The 23,830-nt window shown below is 26.0% G+C and overlaps 1 protein-coding gene across 5 annotated transcripts; it reads right to left on the bottom strand.

Annotated features, from left to right (window-relative positions):
* Nucleotides 1-3,131: 3,131 nt before the first annotated feature.
* Nucleotides 3,132-23,805, bottom strand: LOC111043060 (probable histone-lysine N-methyltransferase Mes-4). Of its 5 annotated transcripts, XM_022327843.1 has the most exons (31): nucleotides 23,319-23,805; nucleotides 21,992-22,886; nucleotides 21,770-21,928; nucleotides 21,398-21,522; nucleotides 20,666-20,748; nucleotides 20,498-20,591; nucleotides 20,008-20,432; nucleotides 18,797-18,880; nucleotides 18,654-18,713; nucleotides 18,215-18,280; nucleotides 17,345-18,108; nucleotides 16,707-16,919; nucleotides 16,515-16,643; nucleotides 16,284-16,449; nucleotides 15,299-15,449; nucleotides 14,999-15,142; nucleotides 14,775-14,920; nucleotides 14,556-14,707; nucleotides 14,332-14,488; nucleotides 13,324-13,531; nucleotides 12,985-13,074; nucleotides 12,676-12,756; nucleotides 12,524-12,604; nucleotides 12,372-12,458; nucleotides 7,848-7,955; nucleotides 7,060-7,128; nucleotides 6,707-6,799; nucleotides 6,439-6,537; nucleotides 4,085-4,376; nucleotides 3,814-3,980; nucleotides 3,132-3,733 (listed from the first exon to the last, which is right to left on the bottom strand). In XM_022327843.1, exons 2-31 carry the CDS (start codon nucleotides 22,866-22,868, stop codon nucleotides 3,215-3,217), a joined length of 5,889 nt encoding a protein of 1,962 aa, XP_022183535.1. In that variant the 5' UTR covers nucleotides 22,869-22,886; nucleotides 23,319-23,805; the 3' UTR covers nucleotides 3,132-3,214. The 5 variants fall into 5 exon arrangements, with proteins under 5 accessions (XP_022183535.1, XP_022183536.1, XP_022183534.1 ...); XM_022327841.1 differs by having other exon boundaries at nucleotides 3,215-3,733; nucleotides 21,770-22,886; XM_022327844.1 differs by lacking the exon at nucleotides 18,797-18,880 and having other exon boundaries at nucleotides 21,770-22,886; nucleotides 23,319-23,804.
* Between the last annotated feature and the right edge of the window lie 25 nt (nucleotides 23,806-23,830).

The raw sequence follows: 23,830 nt of genomic DNA, 5'->3' as shown, positions 1-23,830 counted from the left end.
TGTACATTTTAGATTCCGACATCTGAGAGTGGCGAATGTCGTTTTCCAATGTTGTATTTTTTTTCTGTCTATCGTCAAAATTTGGGATGGCAAAAATGCTCCAATTCTCGACACCACTATATTTTTCTGATAGAAAAGTGAATCTAGTTGGTACTTTTTGGAGAATTTAGTACTTGAAAACTCATACAAGTTTTCGAAAGCGTCTAGAAAAACAAAAAAATGATAATTTTTAAGCAAACCCAATTTTTGAAAAAAAAAAACGATTTTATTTTTTTTTGACTTGACTTAAAAACTAAAATTTGTGAATAGGTACCTGAAATTTCAACAAATATTTGTGTTAGAATTTTACTAAGATGTACTTGTCATTATTTAATCGAAGTTAAAAAATAATAAAGTTACATAAGCATATAATTTATTTAAAGTTCAAATTTTCACAAAACTCATCAAAAATCAAAATCTCGAAAATGTTTTTATGTTAAAACAAATAACCGTAAATTGCATGTGCCTATAAATATTTCAAAACAAATCAAAATATTTTGAACATTTTATGGTGTATAGAAAATGTTAACTCAAATATTCAGTGAAAATGGCATATGTATCTACGGTCATTTTTGTTAGAGTTACCCTAAAATTCATAGTCGTTTTTTTCAAAAACTGGTTTTGCGTTAACATTTTCGTTTTTCCATAATTTTTTTTTAATTATACCAACATAATAAATTTAATTATTTGTTCAAGTATCAATGTTGGGGTTATGTGACATAACGTCCAAAAATTACCAATTGTTTTCTTAAGTGACAGAAAATATTGTTTGTGTTAGCATTTTCTATACATCTTATGATGTTCAAAATATTTTGACTCATGGTGAACTATTTATATATGAAATTTTCGATTATAATTAGTTTTTTTTTTATTAATGTCTATAGAAAAAATTTTAGCTTGGTGAAAACACTAGTAAATGCAATACAACTTCCTTGTAAATTGTTGCTGTGGAAATTAAAAAAAAAAGTTGAGTGTAAATCAACAATAATTTTTTATGAGCGTCAGAATTCAAAATGTTGTTTAAATATGTCAAAATCAAATTATTTTAAGTTGGAAATTCATAAAAAAATTTCTTTTCATATCGATGATTTGAAAATGTTATACAAGATTCCTTATAAGTTTGTCTACATTGATCAAAAAAAATTCTATCGGAAAGTCAAATTAAAATTTATGAGCATTTTATGATTTGAAATTTTTACAGCATATCACTAGGTTTCTTATTTTTTTATGTAGCGATTTTCTTATTTTGTTGTGATTCAAATTTCAAAATGTGTGAAAATTGAATACAAGGCGCCTATATATATTGTTACAATATCAGCTGAAAAACATTAAAAATACAGACATTTTTTATAATCATTTAAAAAGTTCAAATGTTGACAACATTTATCATAATATTGAAAAATGATTTTGTAGGGGGTATTTATTAAATGCTCCTCTTTTATAGCCAATGATTGAAAATTTAAAACAAGGTTCTACGTAAGTAGTTAATCATGTAACAAAAAAATCAGAAAATAAACATAAACACAACTTTTTTGTAGTTATTTTAAGATTGGATTTAGACGAAATTAAAAGTGTATTAGACGCGTCTTAAAAATGTATGTAATTATAAAATGTTTGTGACTGAGCGAGCGTGTGTGACATTTATTTTGTTCAATTAATAAACATACTTATTGTAGGTAGTAGGTATACACAAAAGTTTACTATTACTTCTTCTTGTGTATTGGTGAGTGCATAAATCAATTGATACCGATTTTACTACTAAGAAATCGTTAAAGTACATTATACTTCCAATGGAAGACTTGTCAGTCGTTTAAATAGAGTGAAGAAGCCTGCAGTATAAACGCTACACAAATATTATATCGTGTCCTAAGAAATATTTAAAACTACAAACACTAAATAGCACCGGAGGATACGGCAAGGATAGGTATAACTGTACATGCATTGTAAATAATATTTACCTATATTATGGAACATTCCAACGTTATATATATGGTCGAGTAGTTAATACAAAATAATGTCTTTGCAAGTGCACCAAGTAACAATCCAAATAATGGCGTAATGAAAGTTTCCATCGTCATTACAATTGCAAACTTTGATAAAGAAATATAAAACCAATGTTCAATGAGAAGACGCCATATAGATAAACTTTATTGTTTAGACAAATGTAAGACAGAATTATAACGCAACTAATGAATATTTAAATCTAAAAGGCACAAAATACCATATAAATTAAATGCAATAAATTAAAGAAGGGGCGAGAGACATTAAAATTTATAAAATAACAACAAATTTAATATACATTTTGAATAAAATTAACAAAATAGATAACATAAATTAAATTAACAAAAAACTTAAAACTTAGATTTGGTTTTTAGTAATTTAATTTAATTAAGCCTGTAAAAGTGAGCATGGAAACTTTTGTTAACAATCTTACAGAGCATTTCAATAATTATTATTTTTCTTTTAGTTTTGGTAGACTTTTGCTGTAATTTGGGTACGCAAACAATTTCTATGTATGGGCCATTTCAGAACAGGTATTACAATTTAGTTGTTTCGAGGCAACCGAGTTAAAAAAAGGGTAAATGTATGAAAACAAGATTTTTTTATAATTATTGATTTAAAGAATGAAAACCCAAATACAACAACTGCATAGTTTATTTAGAAATTAAATATTATTAATAAATTAAAATCTAGAATTTAACAAAAATACATTACATGTTTAATAGAAAGAAAGAAAGAAAGTTATATAACTAAAATCGTACACATTTTTTTTACAACTTAAATTTCACATGTTAATTAATATAATACATCACATCCAATAAATAAAATTACATTTAGCAAAATACCCAATCAAACAATTTTATACATATATGTATATATGTATTCAACATGCATGCATAAATATAATATTCAAAAGCTTAAAAATTTAACAACTTTAATAACAACAAACATAATACCTAATAAACTATATAAATGGTAAATATTTGATAAGTTTTTTTAAACAAAAAATAGATGAACAATTATCAATTTTCAAAAATTAAAATAAAAACAAATATAAAAAACAAAACAAATTAAAATTTCTAATTAGGTAACTGACGTTTTTGGAAAGGGAGTATTAAATTGATATTTTTTTATTAAAAGATTAACAAAACAACAGATACTTGACTTCATGACTTTAAGGTTCAGCTGCTAGCCATTTGTTTTTAGGTTGATTGGTGTCAGTTATAAAATTTACATTAGCATAGTCATGGCTATCTTTGTTATCAGTAGCAATTGACACTAGTTGTATGTTGTCCATAGGCTGGTAAAACGCAGATGCAGACTCTATGTCAATAACAACATTAGCCAATGATGGCTTAAATAGATCACCATCGGTATCAAGCGGCGGTGTGTAACTTCCTCCTTGATCTGAGACCAAATCAGACATATTGCATACATTGAACCCGCCAATGTGTATATATTCACGATCGCATTCATCCTTGACAACCTGTGACTGTGTATATTCTTCTTCATTCATTCCATCTATATTAATGTTCAATGAATCATCATCAATATCTTCCAAGTCTTCTGATATTGCAATATTAAAACTGGGATCCACAAAATCATTGCGTTCCGCATTGTTATTGATAATATTTACTTTGCTGCTAGCATTTAGGTCAGGAATCACTAGATTACTAACGATTGGCAAACATTTCTGTTAAAACAATAAAAACCATATTTTTAGCAAATTAAAAGAACTTACAATTTTTTTATAATAACCTGTTGTCAACTCACTTTGTTAGGATGATGAGTAGTACACAACATACCATTGCCCAACGGATCTTTAAATATATTACCTTTGGCATGCACAGCACAAAACGATTCTACACAAAATTTACATTTGGCTACTACTTTACGTTTGTTGCACAGAGAACAGAAATGAGAAGGGCAAATGAATCCGGCTAGAATAAAATAAACTAGGTATTATTTATATACAAATAATTATAATTAATACATCTATCATTGAAATTCAGTATATTATATTTTTTGAGAGTAGTTAACTCACATTTAACAATTCTAGTTTTGTTAATGCAACTAAGATGAAAGACTCTAGGGCACTTTTTGTTCTTGCATGATAGTTCTGTATGACCTTTTCCACAAATTAAACAAGAATTGTTTTTGTAATATGCTTTGGACTGTAAGAATCCTTTATTTGTTTTAGTTTTCTTCATTACAACAGTTTTCCTGGACAAAGTTTCCTCACTTTTTTTTATGATTTTTGATAACCTTTTTTTTCCGTTGTTGAATTTTATATTTGACACAACAGGCTGCACTTTTGCTTCCTTACTCATATCATTCTAGACAAATATAATTAGTTTTAACTTTTATATAAAGCAAGTTATCCCAATAAGCAGGATTTGTTTTAATGTATACACAGTAATTCTTTTATCATGAACATTTGAACAAGTATTATTATTTTTGAAAAAAAAATTACACGGTGTTATTGTTTCTAGTTGTTAAAAACATTTTTTTTAAATTATATATTTAGTTATCCATATCCATTTTAAATTTTACATTTTTGAAGGACAACAAATAGTTTTAATTTCATATTCTAAAGCAGAATATTTTTCAAAGTAGATCGATACATAAAATTCCAATTTATAAAGAGTAGCTAATAAGCCATAAGCATTTAATGTTCAAATGAGCAGTGGACCAATATTCACCAATTTATATTCAATGGTCAGAAAATCAACTAATAAACTACTAGTTTAAAATTCAATTAAAATTTTTAGTCAGTATAATATTCTGTTTTAAAGATGAAATCAAAGCTGTATTTTGTCATTCAAAAAGTCAAAACTTAAAAAAATATAAGTATCAATCGTATGATTTTTTGTTGAGAAATGATGTTTTGTAATAATTTAAAATCATGTCAAAAAAATAATATTAAAATATTAAAATAATGAATGTCAAGTTAAATTGATGACCTGTTATATCAGGGGTTAGGTTAGGTTAGGTCAACAAATAATTATGAAGGGGATCTGGATGTTATGATAAAAAAATTTACGAGGTTCAGAAAATCTTTTTGATTTGCAAGTTACTTTATGTTTACGGACAAATAATGAACAAAAATCAGTATAAAATTAAAATATTTTAACGGTCAGTTATTGCCTACGAGCTGCCTTTAACAAATCAATGCTCTTTACCAATACTAAAGGGAACAGTTCAGATTTTACATTAATATACATCAAGATATTATTACAAGCTTATCAAAAGTATTTAATGAGAATCTAAAAAATATGATAGTCAGGAAAAATAGTTAAGGTTTTGATAAACTTCAAATTTCAGGAATTCAAATTATTTATATTTATATATTTAACTAACTGGATTATCATACAAAAAATTAACATTTTATGAAGTGTTTCAAAAATGTGGCGAATGATAAGTATTATGTATGAATTTTAAAATGTAAATAATTAGAAGACATTTTAATTCAACAGCATAAATTCCCAGCACTGTCAGTATGTCAAGAGGACGTTACATGGATATTTGTTGGCTCCACCTTACAAGTGCGTAACATAGCAAATTTTACACTTAGTAGATCACATTTAGTTTCATTTGTTTGAAAATTGGAGTGAATTGACCTCTTAAATATTAAGCTAAGATTATTACTATTATTTAGGACATCTCATAGGATTTTTATTATAGTTATTTATTTATTTCTATGAAACAGGACAAGCCCAATATAATTATTGATATTTATCTTAAAACTAACAGTGTATTATAATTTTAAAGTGTGTTATGAACATTTAAAAATGGAAATTCATACATCCTCAAATACTCATAACTTGTAATAAAATTAAAACATAATATAAAGCCTATGAGATATGCCCTAGATAATAATCGTACCTTTAAATGTTATAAGACTTTTTAATAACTCTAATTTTTAAACTAACAGAGCTAAACGTGATTTGAAGAGTATATAGTTTGATATTTTATGCCCTTGTAAGATGGAGACAATAAATGTCAGTGTAATGTCCTCTTAATCAATGTATAGCAGAGGTTGGCATTAGTGTCTAAAAGAAACAGTATGATTTAAAAAAAAAATTCAAAGACCAGAATGTTATATATTCTAAACAATATAAATAAATCAAATATAAATTATGTTCAGAGTGATTAGCTAATTAAGACACATAGACAAATAATGGAAAAAAAAAATGTATCTACCAAAGATTGCAGACTTTATAAAACAATTATCCATGGGTGAACCCAGCATTTAAGTTAAATGTTTTTGGTGGTCCAGTATTTTCCCTCCACGAACACCATCATACTGCCGACCTCTGTTATATATTATCACTACTAATAATGAATTTATATTTTCTTAATTGTTAATAATATTTGTTATAGACATTTTATATTCACTTTGGATAAAAATAAATGTCGACTTTTTGCCAGTCTAGTTAAATTGTTTCGGGTTTTTTCTTGAGGCTTTGTAGATTTTTCAGGTTCATTATCATTGCCCTAATAAACAAATAATAAATATATGAATTTTAAATAAATATTTAATAGGTCAAGTATTAAAAAAACTAAATTTAAACTATGAACTAAAAGGGAGTTGTTACATATTATGCAATTTGCTTCAGTGATTACAATAATCACAATTAAATAATGAAGTAACATTTTAACATACTTTTTTTTCAGAAGAATATGAAGTTGTAGCTGATGATATCTTGACTAGGGTAGGTGATGGCAGAGGTAAAAAATTGCGTTTGATTAGATTTTTCTGAAAAATAAATATTTAAAAATGCACTAGTTGATTGATTCAAATGTATAAACATAACTCATCAAACCTAATATATACTTGATAAATAAAAATAATTAGATTTTTCTTGAACATATTGATTAAGTTATTTTTAATTTTTGTATGTGATCAAATAAAATAAAATAAATTAAGATATTTATTGTTAGTGATGAAATTGAAAAACAATGAAATTAATTATTGAAACAAATTTTTGTTAATAATATCGTTGAATAATTGCCTACTTTTTTATAGTTGTTGAATTGCCGTTCCTTTTTTACTATATTAGAATCATCTGTATCCAATGTATCATCCTAAAACAGGAAAATCACGTATAAACCTGATCAAATATAAATAAAATTGGTTCAAATATATTTTTTAATTGTTGTACATAGTTCATAAACATTTCAACACCAATAGGTATTACACTGTATGAGCTATGTTTAAAACAAAAAACTATACGAATGAGAACCCATTTTCATTATTACAATACTAGGGACATACCTTGCATGAACTTCATAATATTTTAACATAGTTGAAGTTTTTGGGCTACATATTTGTATAATCCATATAATTGTTTTATTATGACTAATATAGTAATATGTATTTGTAAGAACAAATTGTTAAATACAAAAGTTCAAAAAAATTTAAGTTTGATTCAGTTAAAAGAGAAACCAAACATAGTTTCTAATAAATGAAGCAATTCAAATTAGGAGAGTGTATATTATATTAAATTATTTAGTAAAATATAATAGATAAATTTTGGTTAAAATAAAAAAAGCATTATAAAATATAAACAATGATTTAGTATGTTTTGTCACAATCAATCAATAATCATTCATAAAGTACATAGTATAAATTCAGTAAAATAATTAACAATATGTACATTTTGTTTGTCCAAATTAAAGCATAAAAAAGTATTTACTCAGTATTATACATTAACTACAAATTATGATGATGGTTTTTGTATTATAAATTAAAAAATGTCACAGTGCAAAAAAAAATAAAAATTATTTATCGTGTAATGTCATACTTTTATCGGTAGTTTTCTCGAAGAAAGCATGGACAAACCATTCCTTAACTTTCCTTTGAAACTAACAATTTCTTCAGATTCCATAGAATCATCAACTGTAATGTCATCCTAAAAGTAATAAAAAAAATTCATTTATACACACACAAATTCATCATAAGTGACAACTAATATACAGCGCCATAAAATACACTAACCAGATGCTAATCCAACTTAAATGCTACAAGGATTTTACCTATCAATACTATTAATTTTCTCAGATTTGAAATGTTGAAAACAGTTAACACAAATGTTCATATTGACATAACAAACATTCAATTTTAAACACAAATAATTCATTAGTTAAAACTTTTAAACTCTTCTTAATATTTTAGATTTTTCTGCACAAATTAAATGGCATGTTTTAGTAAAATATTGTTTTTTCTAAATTAAAACCATATGAATATGGTTAAAATATTACTAGACTTAAAATTATTGAACTGTAAAAAATGTAATGTTGATATATAAAATCCATAAAATAATTACAGAAATAACAAAAGATCAACATTAATTTAATATTTTTTGGAAACAAAAAAAAAAAAAAAAAAAATTGTAGGAAGGACTTGTAAAATTATGAGAAACATGATATATATTACATAATATTATATAAAACTGGCGTTAATGAAATTAATAAGCCTTTGAATAATTATCTCAGCAGTAAGAAAAAATTATATTTAATTATATCACACACTGAATATACTGTTAAGATCTGGGATCAATAAAAAATAATTAATTAAAGTTATATTTCTTTAAGATACTTATAATAAAAAATGTGTTAACATACATGTTGGTTTATCCTTGTGATAATTCATATGTTATGTTATGAGATACAACACTTTCACTACCTACCTAACTTTCACTTTAGCACTAGTTTTTTTTTTACCTAAGAATTTGATAACACACTATAAAGCTAAGTATAATGGGTTAAAATCTAATTTTGAATATTTATATTTTTTTTTTATCAAAATCATATACTTTTTTTAGTTTAAAAAAGTTATGTAATAAATTGTATAAAAGTAGGTATATTCATTCATACATTCACTATGTATTTTATCATTGAATACGCTTCATAAATATATTCAAGCCTTTAATCTCATATATAAAGCAGAAACAAAATATAATTTAAACTTACCCACATACAACTCTCGAACAGAAAATAATATGATTACAAGAGCTACATTTAGAAAGAGATATAGTTATCTGTTCCTAATACACTAATACTTAATTTAAAAATAGTGTTAAACACAAAAAAAAAATACCAATTGATGATAAAAACCTATATATATTCACCTCAAAAGTGTAAAGTAATTGCTTATAAAAATAATTCATAATAATTGATTTTATTGGTTTGTTTTAATGAGGTTATCAATATCGTTAAAATTGAACTATATATACAACAAGCACATTATTTATTTATTAATAAAAATTCAATTAAAACACTTGAATAAAAAAAATTTTTTATACACTTTCAACTTTTAGAAATTACAAGTTACAACTATTATTAGCGGTATATTAGAATACAATTTAAAAGTTTGTTAAATGAATGGAAACATTAAAATGTGAAGAAAAAAATGATTTAAAAATGAAAAATTGAAGAAATCACAGTGGTATATTTACTAAAACGTTACTAATGCAATACAAGCTTTTTTAGATTCTCCATAAAACAAATTTGTTGTGGATTTTTCATTTTAAACAGCTGATAAAATTTTAAGTATTAGTATAGATGAAAGATCAAGTATAAATTCTAATTAAGATTCAATAGATATTTTGAGTAAGTACATTATTGATATAATTTGCTTTACTCATGAGTGTTTATTAATTTATAAGTTGTATTTAATGGCATAGACACTCATGGGATGGGAAAGGAGGTCAGAACGTATAAAAATGAATACAATTTAAAAATGTTAATAATTTACCTTCATAATACCTATATTAAGAAAAAAAAAATGAATTTTTAATAATTAAAAATAAACCAATTGCAGAGTTGGAGTCAACACCGAAGTCATTATTAGATATCGGATATTTAAAATTATATTCTATAATATAAACAACGCTTTTTATTGTAAAGATTATTAAGGTTCTGATACAAACATGAGGTGATTGTTCAACAAATATTAATAGATCTGTATTATATTGATATATTTCGGTACTTTTCAATTATCAAGCTATTGGTTTTGGACAGTTATATTATTTGATGTTCAAATTCCAGATACCTTTTGAAATAATTGTACTCACCCTATTTTTATGTTTAAATTAAGCATGTACTCAAATGTTGATTTTTGGAATTAATAAATACACTTGAAGACCTACAGTTAATATTTTTGTTAAACTATTTATAACGATTATTATGCTAAGTATTAACATTTTAATAACTCAGAAACCACACATTAGAATTCTGATTTAGATACAATTATGTTTTCAAGTTAATCATCCACTAAAAATTAGCAATGAAAAATGGGGATTCTCATGCGAAGAAAAATTGTCGCTACAGGACATTCCGTATGTAACACAAAAAGTATCAGAAATTTGAAAATAGGGTCAGAAGATACGTTTAAAAATTCTAAACATTAGAATTTGAATAAAAGTACTAATAATAAAGGAAAAAAGGAGGTGCCCATGCTTAAAATTCACCATTAATACATGATTTTGTAATGAAACCCCTCCCATTTAAAATATGCCACTGGCAGTATTAGAACCAAGATCTAGTTTAAATTAATTTAAGTATTAGATAAAAATGTATGGATATATTTAAAAATAATTGTTTTGGAATCATGAATTGGAAACAAAAGTGGGAAGTTCTACAAAAATGGATTGAGATTCTGTGTTTTATGTTATAAATAACGTCTGTATTTAAAAATAAAAACTATTTTGACATGAATATTATCAAACTTTAAACAAAGATGTAATTATTAGAGGCTACATTGTCATAAGTAAATATCATTAATTTAATATAATTGTAGAAATAAATAGTTGCTAAAATATTAAAATAAAATATAAATATGTACAATGAATTATAAATAATCTATACTCCATTCAAGTTAAGAAACATACTCGGGAGCCAATTTGTGTGCTAAGGATGCGGCTTTGCTAAATGGCAGATAAATAACCGTGGTTGATTCACTGGGGGATATTGATGGGTGTTGCCTGATAAACGCAAAAAAAAACTTGTGGTCACCAAATAATTTTCTTAAATTGAATAGAGTATTTAAAATCAAAGAATATACATTATACATAAACATGTCTCACCATGTTCAACCTCATACATATCCTCAAGTATATACTCCTAACACCTGCCTAAATTTAAGTTAGAAAAAAATTATTCTCAGGAAACACTACGTATACATAATCTTACACAATAATACTTGATCGCTGTTAACAAAAAATATTTATACTCTGTCTCAAAGGTGAATAATCAGTTGGCCGACAGATAAATGTTAGTATTGTGTATCTCCTAAAAACTACCCAGTGTTAAAGTGATCATGTGTTTCACCAATTGTATCATTCACAATGGGCTAAAAGTGATTATTCTCTCTTGAGACAGAGTAAAGTATTAAAAATCTGATTTTCAAACCATGGTTAGGAAAAATATGAAAGAATAAAAATGAAAACATTACAAAACATGTTGACTATAAATATTTCTTTGATTAAGTTCAAATAAAACCTAACATTTTTGATATATTAAGTTAATATAAATAAATATTTATTATTGAAAAATATTATTAATTAGAATAGCGATATAATACAAAGTGTGGTTAAGCGTATTTAAATAAAAAAATATTATATTAAAAATGTGTTCGCAAATTAATGATACTCTTAACAAACATATATATTTTCATTTGGACAATAAAACTAAAATATATACTAACAGTTAATATTTTGTCCTGTTTAATTTTGCATGCTGTATTACGTTCCTTACATCATAAAAATTACATATCTGGACTGTGAACGAGGAGTTTAATTGATTACATTTTGTGAATAACAATTATTACTATAGCATTTACCAATTGGAACTTATAAAATTAAATGGTTTAAAAATTAATTAGAAATATATACATTTTTATTTTATTATTCAAGTTTTCAACATACTTAATAATTGTACACGTCAATGATTTTATATAATATTATAATATAGGATAATAATAATAAATTAATAACATACAAATTAATGTTTGAATCAAGTACCTAAATAATTCCGATAATTTTTAAATAGATATTTTTAGTATTCTAAATAAAAGGAGAACAAAAAGTGGTAGATTTTACAGAATTACTAAAACCACTATATAAAATTTATAAAAAATGTACTTGTCAAAATATAAATCAATATATTTTATATATAATATTAAGTTTAAAAGTTAATTTAAATTTAAATTGATTCATCAGTTATTAAAATCAGAAATTAAATGTTAATATATTAAAACAGACTATGAAAATTTGACATAGATTTATAGTTACAATGTAGATCTCTTAATTGTTTTTTTTGTTACATACTTTGGTCATATTGGCGATGTTCCTAGCTGAATTTTTCCATTTCCTTTTTACAACAGCAGGTGTTTCTGGGGAATCTGAATTTGAATTCTAACATCAAAACCAAATAATTAATTAAACTATAACGTATGAATCATTAAGTCATTTAAATATACTTTTAAGGCAGTAGATGGCTTGCTAGTAGATGTTTTCGATTTGGATTTTTTGGAAAGAACAACTTTCTCAGCATTAGATACCTATTAAAAACATTTATTAGATTTTAATAAATAAATATAATAAAATACAATTGTTGTGATTTATTTATTACCTTATTTTCAGTAGTAGAGATGTTTTGATCATTACTAATCACTTTAGATAATTTTGACTTGTCCGAATCAGAAACATTATCCTATGAAATAAAGAACATTTATTTTATAATAATAAATAAGACATCTAAATGTTTAAGTACAATATATATATGTATACATTATACATATAAGAAAAAAGGATAGGCCACTATGTTTTCAGTTAAAACATGAAGCTTACAAAATTCCATCAAATGGAAATTCTATTAGCATACTTTTTATTTTTACTAAATAAATAAATATATTACACACAAATTGCCATATTAGATTACCTTCAGTTTCAATGGTTTTCGTTTGTTTTTTGAAGAAACCTTGCACTTATCAACATCATTACTTGAAATTACTTTCTTTTTCTCTTCTTCCTATTAAATTAAATATTGAAATTTATTTTATAAAAGTGGTTACTGTGTCAAATTCATTACTGTGGTTAGACTTATACCTGCCCCATAACCATAATTTTTTTGCCAAAAAAGAAGGCTCTATACATTGCTAGAACATCTGAATCATCCGTTTGAATACTAGCAAAGTTTAGTGCAGTTTAACAATCTCTTTTAATGATCTAACGTACATTATCGACACTTAAAATGTTAACACTATAAAACAATATTTACCACTTTGACTCCAATAAATTTAGAACATCTTGTGGCTCCACATTGACAAGGTTTTTTCTCTACTCCAGAGCAACTCTGCAAACGATAATCAAAAACCAGCTCTGTACCAGTTGGAATGTCATGTAAAGCAAAAAGTCCAATTCTAGTATCTCCATTTACTGTCCATTTTTGTGTTACACAATTTGGTTCACATGAATGGTTCATAAATCTATTGTAAATAAAAAAAATAATAAATAAAAGGTAATGTAACTATACATATGCTTACAAAAGACAACCATTTCATAAATTACGTAAGTTAAAAATTTAAGTTTTTTAACATTGTATACTAAGTCATACAACTTAAAATAAGAAAAAAACTTTAATATTCAAGAATTATAAAGAAGTTATAGTTAAGACGACAATATTTCAATTTGTTTATATACTTTAAATAAAGTATGATTACAATATAAACTAAAAATATATCTGTACATCAAAATTAATTCTTAACTTAGCAATGGCTAAGGATATAAACTAGACTGGTAGATAAATCTTACAAAAATAAAAAGATATTAATTAGGAACTAATTACAAACATTGAAAAATTATAACATAATTTATGATGTTTAAGTTGGGTCAAAGCGAAGGTAATGAGATAATCAAGAGAAGTAAGTGGGATAAATTAAACCATTGATTGAGAGTTGAGTTATATAATACTAATCACTTAAGTAATTGGCTATCTATAAGCCAAAAGTGTCTCATACAAGTGTCAGGCTGGAGTCTTTGACATCAATAAGTACACCATTTTTGAATGAATGGAAACAAATTACACAGCGGATTCAATGAAAAAAAAAAATTTGTCATTTCAAAACTAAATTGTATTATTTAATGTTATTTTAATTTTAATTTAATAACTAATTAAACGAGGGTAAATACTGTTTTCATTCTCTTTTTTAAACTTTGTCAGAGTAGGTTAAGTTAAGAACTTGGTAATTGAGGAATATTATTTTAATTTATAAGAATTAGCTTTTACCTTGATAAATTTCCCTTTGGTCCAGCATCAATTGTTCTAGAATTATCTATAGTCAAAAAATAATAATTTTGTTCATTCCTTTGATGCATTTCCAAGCATCTCCTTTGGAATTCTTCTTCATCAATTACATCACCAACATACTCAATTACAAATGAACCTTAATTTTAAGTTATCATTATTAACACTATTTTATGATTATACCAAAATGTATTATATTATCAAACCTTCTTTTATATCTTCTAATGTCTTGAGACCCCAACCTCTACCTTTTGTCAAAAACGGAACCATAGCTGGGTACAATGTTTTTTCAAATCTTTGGTTATTACATTTATCTCCAGCAGGGCATACTTTTGGTTCACATTCAAACATAAGCATTCTATAAGTTAATTCAAAATTAAGTTAACAATTTAATAGGCTATTTAAAAATGTTAAAAACAAAATACCTATTTATACAATCAGAACCTGGACCACATGGGTTTGGCTTTGTAGGATCACATTCACAGGGAGTCATTGTGGTAATATCAAATTCCATATTTTTGACATTGCCAATAGGTTTGTTGAATTTTATTCTTGTAAATTTTGGAGGCTTCTATAATAACAATAAAATAAAAAGTATATAATAAATTACTTAACAAAAATCATGTCTAGTTATAAACGTAATACATACTGTAAAAGATTTTGCTACTATAGCATCATTTTTTTCCCTTTCTAAAATATAAGCATTATGTGCTTGAGCTGCTTCTAAAATAGAATCTTGAAACACTTTATCTATAAACTTCATATTATTTTTTCTTAAAATATTCTGATCATCCTAAAAAAAACAAACAAATATAGAGGACATTGCTCCCAGATTGATTAAAAAATCAAGCGGATACTGTCGGAAGCGATTTTGTATTGCTAGTATTAGACTCAACTAGTTTATACACATTTTTTTTATTCAAGATTCATAAGCAAATTTTCGAATTACCCCTTCATGAAAATTAAATACTCGTCCTCGATTCACCCAATAATAATCATATGTTCCAAAAAATCGAACAGCAAATTGTCCAACAGAATGTGATATTGCATTTACGGTATCAGGAACTTCATTTGGAAAAATAATTTGAGCTGGCCACCACCTAAAGGCAAAATAATTTAATTTGTAACAATTTGATATTATATCACTAAATAGAATCCACATTAAATTTAACTTTAAACATTAAATACACAATTTACCTACACAAAAATTAGGGAGAAAATAACAATGTTTAATAATTTATTCGGTAAATAATAAAAATGTAATAATAATTTTTTAATTTATCTAAGTTATGCATTCTATTTACCAAAAGAATATAAATGTTTGGTGCATAGTTTCCCATAAATGAGGTAACCTGATCCTGCAGTGGTAGGTGCTGTTTTGATGGGGATTGACTAGTTTGGTTATACTCCTGCCACTAGCTGGTAACAGAATTTGTATAAATTATATAGCTAGATAAAACCATCATATTTATCATATGGATATACAGAACATATATTATTAAACATACATATAGTTAACATTTAGTATATGTCATTATTATATATAAGGAATGTCTAAAATACATGTTCTGTATAAATTGTGAAAATATATAGATATATAATTTATAGGTATTTTCTATATGAATTTGGGTACCAGCGAGTAACAGGAGGATACCAAATTCATTAAGTCAAAAACACAAAAATGAATGTTTATAATGTAGATAGTAGATACAGATTAATATCATATAATTAAGGTTGTCGGAAACCATAATTTCTGTAATAAAAGTTTAAAAACATCTATGGTCAAAAATCAATAACAATACCAATGATGTCTCTTAATATGTAATACATTCTAGATTAAATGTTAAATGTTTATTCAATCCTTGTGAACTTAAAAATAAAATAATGTTAATTATTTAACACTGTAATTACATAAATAAAATCAAGAATCATACCTATAGTTTCCGATCTTAACCCATACAATTTCACCATAAAGAGGAAATCGTCCAGTTTGACATTCTTCACAAGTAAAACCTCCTTCAAATTCTGATGGGTCCTGATTTAAACAACCAATGTGGAATGAAGATGGACACAAATCACAGAAAACTAAAGAACCACCTCCTTTAAAAGTATAAAATATATTTGATTAAGACTAAACAAACTTAAACATTAGATATAATAATCACCGAATGCACAAATAAAACACCAGGTAGCATTATAATGATAAATTTGCACTTTAACAGGTTCAAAATGTCGACTACAAATAATATCATTATATGTTAAGACTTGACAACCAGCTGGTAAACAGTATTCACCTATAAATACATAAAAAATATAAATATAAGAATTTAAAATAACTTGTTTATAAATATTATTACTTCTATGATAGGCTGTTGGACATTTAATACACCGGGTTATTTTTTCAGCGGGAAAATGAGTTTTACATGAACTTTTAGGGTTGTCCGAAATGCACAAATGACAAACATGATGTGGACATATTACAGATCGAACATTATTCCGTGACCCTTGAATCCACTGACATTGAGGCCAATCTTGTAAACAAGTTTCATGAAAATATTTTCCGCAGCTGGCTAAAAATATATTTTTTTTTATTTTATCAGTAAATCTTATTTAACATTATAGATTTTAAGTTGATTTATAGATATAGCATATTAATTACAGCTTAAATTAACTTGACTTTAGTACTAGACAATTTTAAATACAAACATATATAAATAATTCATATATTAGTCAGTTTTGCATGCTTTAAAATTTATTTAAATTAAAATAGTTATCAAATTATAAGATGACTCATAAATTTATAACAATATCTGTAAACATTGAATAGTAAATATTTGTTTATAAAACAATAGTAAAAATAATTAACTTATTTACACACCATAATGCCCATTACACATTGTACGCATTATGTCAACTATGTAATATGTTGAATAATTTTTATTTGATATGAATCAAATAAATAAAAATAATAAACATTTTAAATATTTTAACTTACATATTTTACAGGCAATCTTTTGTCCAGGATCGTCAATAATCAAGCCACACACAAAACAGTTTGTTTTATCAGCTTTACATAGGCTGCACATATATTTTAAATTTTCTAATGGTATTTTTTCATCAATTGGTACAATTGGAGTAACAATTTTTTCATCAGTTGTTCCCTGAATAGAATCTTCATTCATACTTTCTAACTCACTTTGAGGATTCTCATTCTCAGTCAGAATGCAATTGTCATTTTTAAATGGCTCATCGGATTCAATTTGATTAAGCGATATAGTTTCTTCATTATTATAGCTAGAACATTGGGTTTGAGATAAAGTCCTTAAGCCATTAGTTTTGACAATGTCGTCTTGTATAAATAATTTAGCAGTATTTTCTTCTTTTACGTTATTTATAAGTTGAGAATTATCATCAACAGAACTTTCATTTTTCTGTGTGATTTTTGAGTAATGTCTTTTACGTCGACCAGGCGTTTTTTTTATTTTCATTTTAGTCACTATTGGTATACTTTTGGTATATCTTTCCTCACTCTTATTTAAACATTCTTTATGAAAATAACTTTGACATGGGCCCAGACATTTCACTGTGTCTTTGATATTTTTACAGACTACACATGCTCTTTTCCAGGTTTTTGTAAACAACTGTTTGTTTTTTGAACTGGTTAAGAAAACTGAACTGTATGTTTCATTTTTTGAAGAAGCTTCACTTTCTGTTGTATCTGGTTCTGGGCTACTTTCATGCTTAATGGAAGTCGATTTTCTGAAGACCACAGAAAATAAAAATTAATGCAACATAAATCATTTTAATTATGAAGAACCATATGTATATCTCGGAATAAATAATAACTTTCAGTGCAAAATGTTACCTTCCAGTAGAGTTTTCTTTTCCAATACGTTTTTTTCTAGTAACTGTTTTCTTAGAACTGGATGAACTAGAAAAAGAATAAATTTTTTATTTATTTGCTCTAGTTCTAGAATATGAAAAATGTCTTCAGACGAGAACATGAACTTAGAGAAGTTTATTTAATATTCATCAACATGAGTACTATTTTTTTTTGAGAAAAAATAAATGTAAAAACTATTGATATTATACAACCAAAATATGTATGTTGTGTACACCTTCAAAAACTCGAGTAATTTTCAGTACTCATTTGGAAAACTCAAGAATTGTTGTCAATATGATACGTGGTCAATTTCAAGTACTTAACTTTTGAATTAGATTTAAAAAAATGAATTCCCAACTCAACTTGTTTTCAAAAAATAATACTCCCACAACATATTTAATGTATATCATTTTAATTATACCTTTGTAAACGTATAGTGTGATCACCGTTACTTGAATTGATTTCTTTATTTGATTTGGTACTGCAATTATTGACACAAATTAATATTTTAAAATTACCTTTATAATAAACAAATACACAGATAATAAATATATTTAAATTTACTTTATATATATTGTATTTTTTTTTTTTGAACGACGAGTACTTGGAAAAATAATATTATCTTGATCATATTCTCCTTCTAATATGCTAGAATGCATAATATTAAAAAAGAAGATCAATTAATATTTTATCTTTAGCAGGGATAATATTTTAATTTGACATTCCAAACATCTAATTAATAAATCGAGTTTGAGGCCTGGTATGTAGCGCAGTTTGTCATAATCAGGGCTCCTAAGTTAATGCACTAAAAAAATGTATAAATTAGCAGGCATTAATGCACTAAACATTGGCAAAATATGCATTTATACACATTAACATTTTTAAATTATGCATTATATGAAAAAGTCATAAGCATATTTTTAAAATAATAAAATGTTTCTATTTTTTATCCAAATTTAATTTCTTTTAATTTTTATACATTTCATAACACTGAAAAACCTAACTCGACAAATCAAAACTTTGTTGTTGTTATTATTATTATTATTATTAAAACTGTGGTATATTATACAACCTATGGTCGTACGAGAATAAACGAAACCAAAACAAATACTACAATTTTGTAAATTGGAAAATAAATTAGAAACAAAAAGAATTTCTATATTTATTACACACAAATAGATTTTTTATGAAAAAATATGCGCGAATATAAAAATTCTAGTATATGCTAAATATGCCTTTACACCCAAAATATGCAAAAACATGAACTATTAATTTGTAAATATTTATTCGTGTTATGAAACAAGTTTGTATCTCAGTTAGAGCATGGTTTTCTGTGCTTCAAGAAAAACATGCAAATGCTTGAACTTACGAGCCTTGGTTGTAATCAATATTTAATTTCTTATATATATACATACATAATATATAAACACTTGAGCTACATTTTAGTACAATTTTTTCATTTTTATATTTTGAAGTTGAAAATAAAATTTTTAAAATAGCCAATTTGTAAATCCGGTTAAAAGAAAAATGTTTATGGTAAAAACATCAAGTAATTTATTTTATAGAGTAAATTAATTTAAAATGTAATAACTTATTCAAAATATTATTTTTGGTAATTTCCCGATATGGGGTATAATTTTTAAATTATTAATAAACTATAAGATTTTCCCAATTTTTGTCATGTTTAATTGTTATTTTTTTTTGTCAAATCTTTCTGTTTCACTTTATACATAATATATTAGCTATTTCACATAACAATAAAAATTATTTGTTACCTTATTTCAAGTTTCCTGTGATCAGGTACTGAACGAGTAGAAGATTTTGTGGTTGTAACTGGGTATTTATCTTGATTGTCAGATACACCATTACTATCATTATTTTCTGAAGAATTTACTATTGAATAAGATAAATCATATTTATTGGTAACTGAACTTTTTGGTGGATATGTTTTTGTTGATCTTCTTTTTTTTGCAGTTTCCTGTTTAGCTTTTAAACCTAAATCTTCCATAAAAGTATAACTCATGGAAAAATCGGAAACAGTACTATCTGCATCATCTGATCTTGACAGTAGAGGAATGTCTATTGATCTTGATGATGAACAATTATCAGCTATGTTTTCAGTCTTCATTATTTTAGAATCATTATCATGTCCAGGAATTGTTAGAGATCTTTTTCTTGAATAAGTACGTACTTTTAAAGCCTGAGAATAATATAATACCCGGTCAATCAACAGCTTGATTTATTATAAATTCTATTTTAACTTACAGTAACAGCGCTTTCAGATGATTTATTTAAAACAGGTGGAGTAACCAAATCTGAATTACAAAATGATTTGAAAAATTCTATCATTCTCAATTCTCTGAAATATAAAATACATTTTGTATAATTTATTAACGTATTACAGTATTTTAAAAAATTGTCTTCAAAATATACCTATCAAGTTTCATCAAATTATCAGCTTCTTCAACTGCCAAATCCCACGTATCCATAAGTTTTTTACTATTCTTAAAGTAAGACTGTAAATTTTAATAATTGTCAAATACAAAAATATATCTTTTAAAACGTAATATATATATACATACAGGAGAAAAGAAAGATCTAAATTCTAAAGTATTGGATAACTTTTATTTGAATCAATAATTTTTAAAACTATTTATACGTATGATTTATCGATTTGTAAGAACACATACAATACATAATTTTTTATTTTTATTATTTAATACTGAAACTAATGTTTTTAATCTGATTAAATTTTTGATTCTAAAAACATTTATCTTAGTCAAGTGGTTCATTTTTTATGATTTTTTAAAATTAGGCTCAGTAATATGAACAGTAATAACTTTTTAAAAGAATATTTAGATTTTGCTAAGTACTTATTTGAAATTTCTCATTAAACATTTAAAAAAACCTATACTTTTTTAATTTAAAATGTTTTTTAATGACTGGGTTAATTAACAGACAGTAATTAGATTAAAAAAATTGTAATTAACTTAAGACAATGTCTTTACTATCAGCATTATTCTAAAAACCACATAGTATTAAATTGTCTACTTGGAATTTTACAAATTAAATATAAAAAAAAATTTAAAAACATTGATTATACAAATAGTTATTTAATTTGACAGGTCTTTCATTACACTCTGTAAATATTTAATTTATACTTACTAAACAAGTAGGATACTTCGAAAGTAATTCACATTTTCCGTAATAACTTTCAGTAGTTGTGGCCCAACTTCTTCTACCTTTATCATTACAAAAGCGGACATGCCACAAGAATCTCTTTTTTTCTTCTGAAAAACATATAATAGTTTATAAAAACTTACATAGACAAATGTCAGTTATGTAACGAATTAAACTAATAAATGTAAGAAAAATCAAGAAAATTGTATTATTAAGTCAGTTATTCAATATTATGATATATTTTTAACAATATAAGAACATACTCCTGTCATGTTCTATTATGAACAAATTAATTAAAAATTACATTTATCAATCAGTCACAGAATTTGAATAAATTAACTATCATAAATTGCTTACTATAGTGAATATTCAACGTTGGGTCAACACAGATAATGCTTGGCCAATATGGATATTTCCCAATTTTAGCCCAAACAATATCACCGATCTTGTAATCTTCAATTTGCTTAGTACTAGTACTGGCGGGTTTGTCTAATAATGAATCAAAAACATCCACACCTGTATTATTAAGAGAATCTTGAATGGAAGGTGTATTCACAGCCTCGTCATTAATTAAATTACATGTGTCAGAAGGCAGCGGTGTATTTATAGCCTCATCACTATTTAAATGAGATGTATCAGAGGGCAGAGGTGTATTCACAGCTTCTTCACTATTTAAATGACATGTATCAGAAGGCAGCGGTGTATTCACAACTTCTTTGCTATTTAAATGACATGTATCAGAAGGCAGCGGTGAATTCACAACTTCTTTGCTATTTAAATGACATGTATCAGAAGGCAGCGGTGAATTCACAGCTTCTTCACTATTTAAATGACATGTATCCGAAAGCAGAGGTATATTCACAGTCTCGTCACTATTTAAATGACATGTATCTGAAGGCAGAGGTGTATTCACGGTCTCGTCACTATTTAAATTACATGTATCAGAAGGCAGAGATGGTGTATTCACAGTCTCGTCACTATTTAAATTACATGGATCAGAAAGCAGAGGTATATTCACAGTCTCGTCACTATTTAAATGAGATGTATCAGAGGGCAGAGGTGAATTCACAGATTCTTTGCTATTTGAATGAGATGTTTCAGAGGGCCGTGTTGTACTCACAGATTCTTTGCCATTTAAATAACAGGTATCAGACAGAAGTGGTGTATTAACAGCTTTTTCGCTACTCAATAAGTTGCTATTTAAATGAGAAATATCAGTCAGCAATGGTGTATTCACAGCTTTGTCACCATTTAAATGAGATGTATCAGAGGGCAATGGCGTATTTACAGCTTCGTCTTTACACAATGAGTTGCTATTTAAGTGGGATATAGTATTCGGCAGCACAGAACTGTCGTCAAAAAATAGGACGTCGATCGTAGTTTGTAGACCATTATCGTTAACATAGTTTTGGCTAGTTTCTAGGAATGCTTTAACTGGTTCTGCAATGTCGTCCATCGTGTTTAAAAGTCAAACCTGTAACAACAAATTCATATTAATGCACATAATTCAAGGATTCCTATATGTTGTTACAGTAATCAACTTTCTGCAAAACGCATAATGTATCAAAAGGCGTTTCGCAAACGTCATTCGGGGCGCTCCGTCACAAAACGCTTGAGTATCGAATTGTATAACAATGTTAGCATTGTAATATTATCTTAGAGACGTGTACAGAGAACAAGAAGCCAGGTCATTAATTGATGATGGAATGTTGGTAAAATGACGGTTAACAGCTACTAGTGACTACGTTTTCACAGTGACGTTAAGACTGGGTTAAATTATCGAATACCCACTTTTTTACACAATTATCGGTAGATTTAAAACCGTTTTAACGTCACCTTGTAAACGTAGTAATGGACGGTTTATTTGTAATCGTTTAATATTTGCTATATAATAAGTATTCTGTACCTCTGAGCCACGGCGATGACAAATCTGTCAAGACATGACGGGCAATCTCTAGAGACTTGGGTTTGTAGATAATAACCGGAATAAAGTTTATCCAATGAACTAGCTCGGCTCTAGTCCTCGTCCTCCGGCATCAGCAGTAGTGGAGTATAGTAGAAAGATTTTTTTTCAGTCTAAAGAGTAAAGAGGCAATCGTCGAGTGAAATTTATTCAGTCACTCCGCGTAGAATCGTGTTAAAATTAAGATCAAATTTACAAATGCATTTTTACACTACCTAGGTAGGTATATATCACTTTATCGTGTATTCGTACAATAGTACTTTAAATGATAATTAATTATTAATAATTTATATTTTATAATTATTAATTAATAATTAATAATTGTATTATTATGTATATATTATGCGTGAGTGATAAAATGGTAGTTGTAGCGAGCGGTAACAGAAGTGGTTACCACTTTACCAGTTAACGCGCGCCAGAATGCCACCCCAACGATACTGCCATTGAAGATTGAC

This window comes from Myzus persicae, unplaced genomic scaffold (genome assembly GCF_001856785.1).
Source record: "Myzus persicae strain clone G006 unplaced genomic scaffold, MPER_G0061.0, whole genome shotgun sequence".
In the NCBI taxonomy this organism is placed as follows: domain Eukaryota; kingdom Metazoa; phylum Arthropoda; class Insecta; order Hemiptera; family Aphididae; genus Myzus; species Myzus persicae.
The sequence above is the reverse complement of the archived record's forward strand: the minus strand, read 5'-3'. Positions and strand labels throughout refer to the sequence as shown.

Excerpts from the sequence above, each read along its gene's own strand:
- LOC111043060 (XM_022327841.1), bottom strand. The coding sequence starts at position 22,868 with ATGGACGACATTGCAGAACCAGTTAAAGCATTCCTAGAAACTAGCCAA. Across the intron at positions 18,109-18,214 it reads AAAGAAAACTCTACTGGAAG|AAAATCGACTTCCATTAAGC; the intron begins GTAACATTTTGC and ends TGTGGTCTTCAG. Across the intron at positions 14,708-14,774 it reads GGTTCTGATTGTATAAATAG|AATGCTTATGTTTGAATGTG; the intron begins GTATTTTGTTTT and ends ATTAACTTATAG.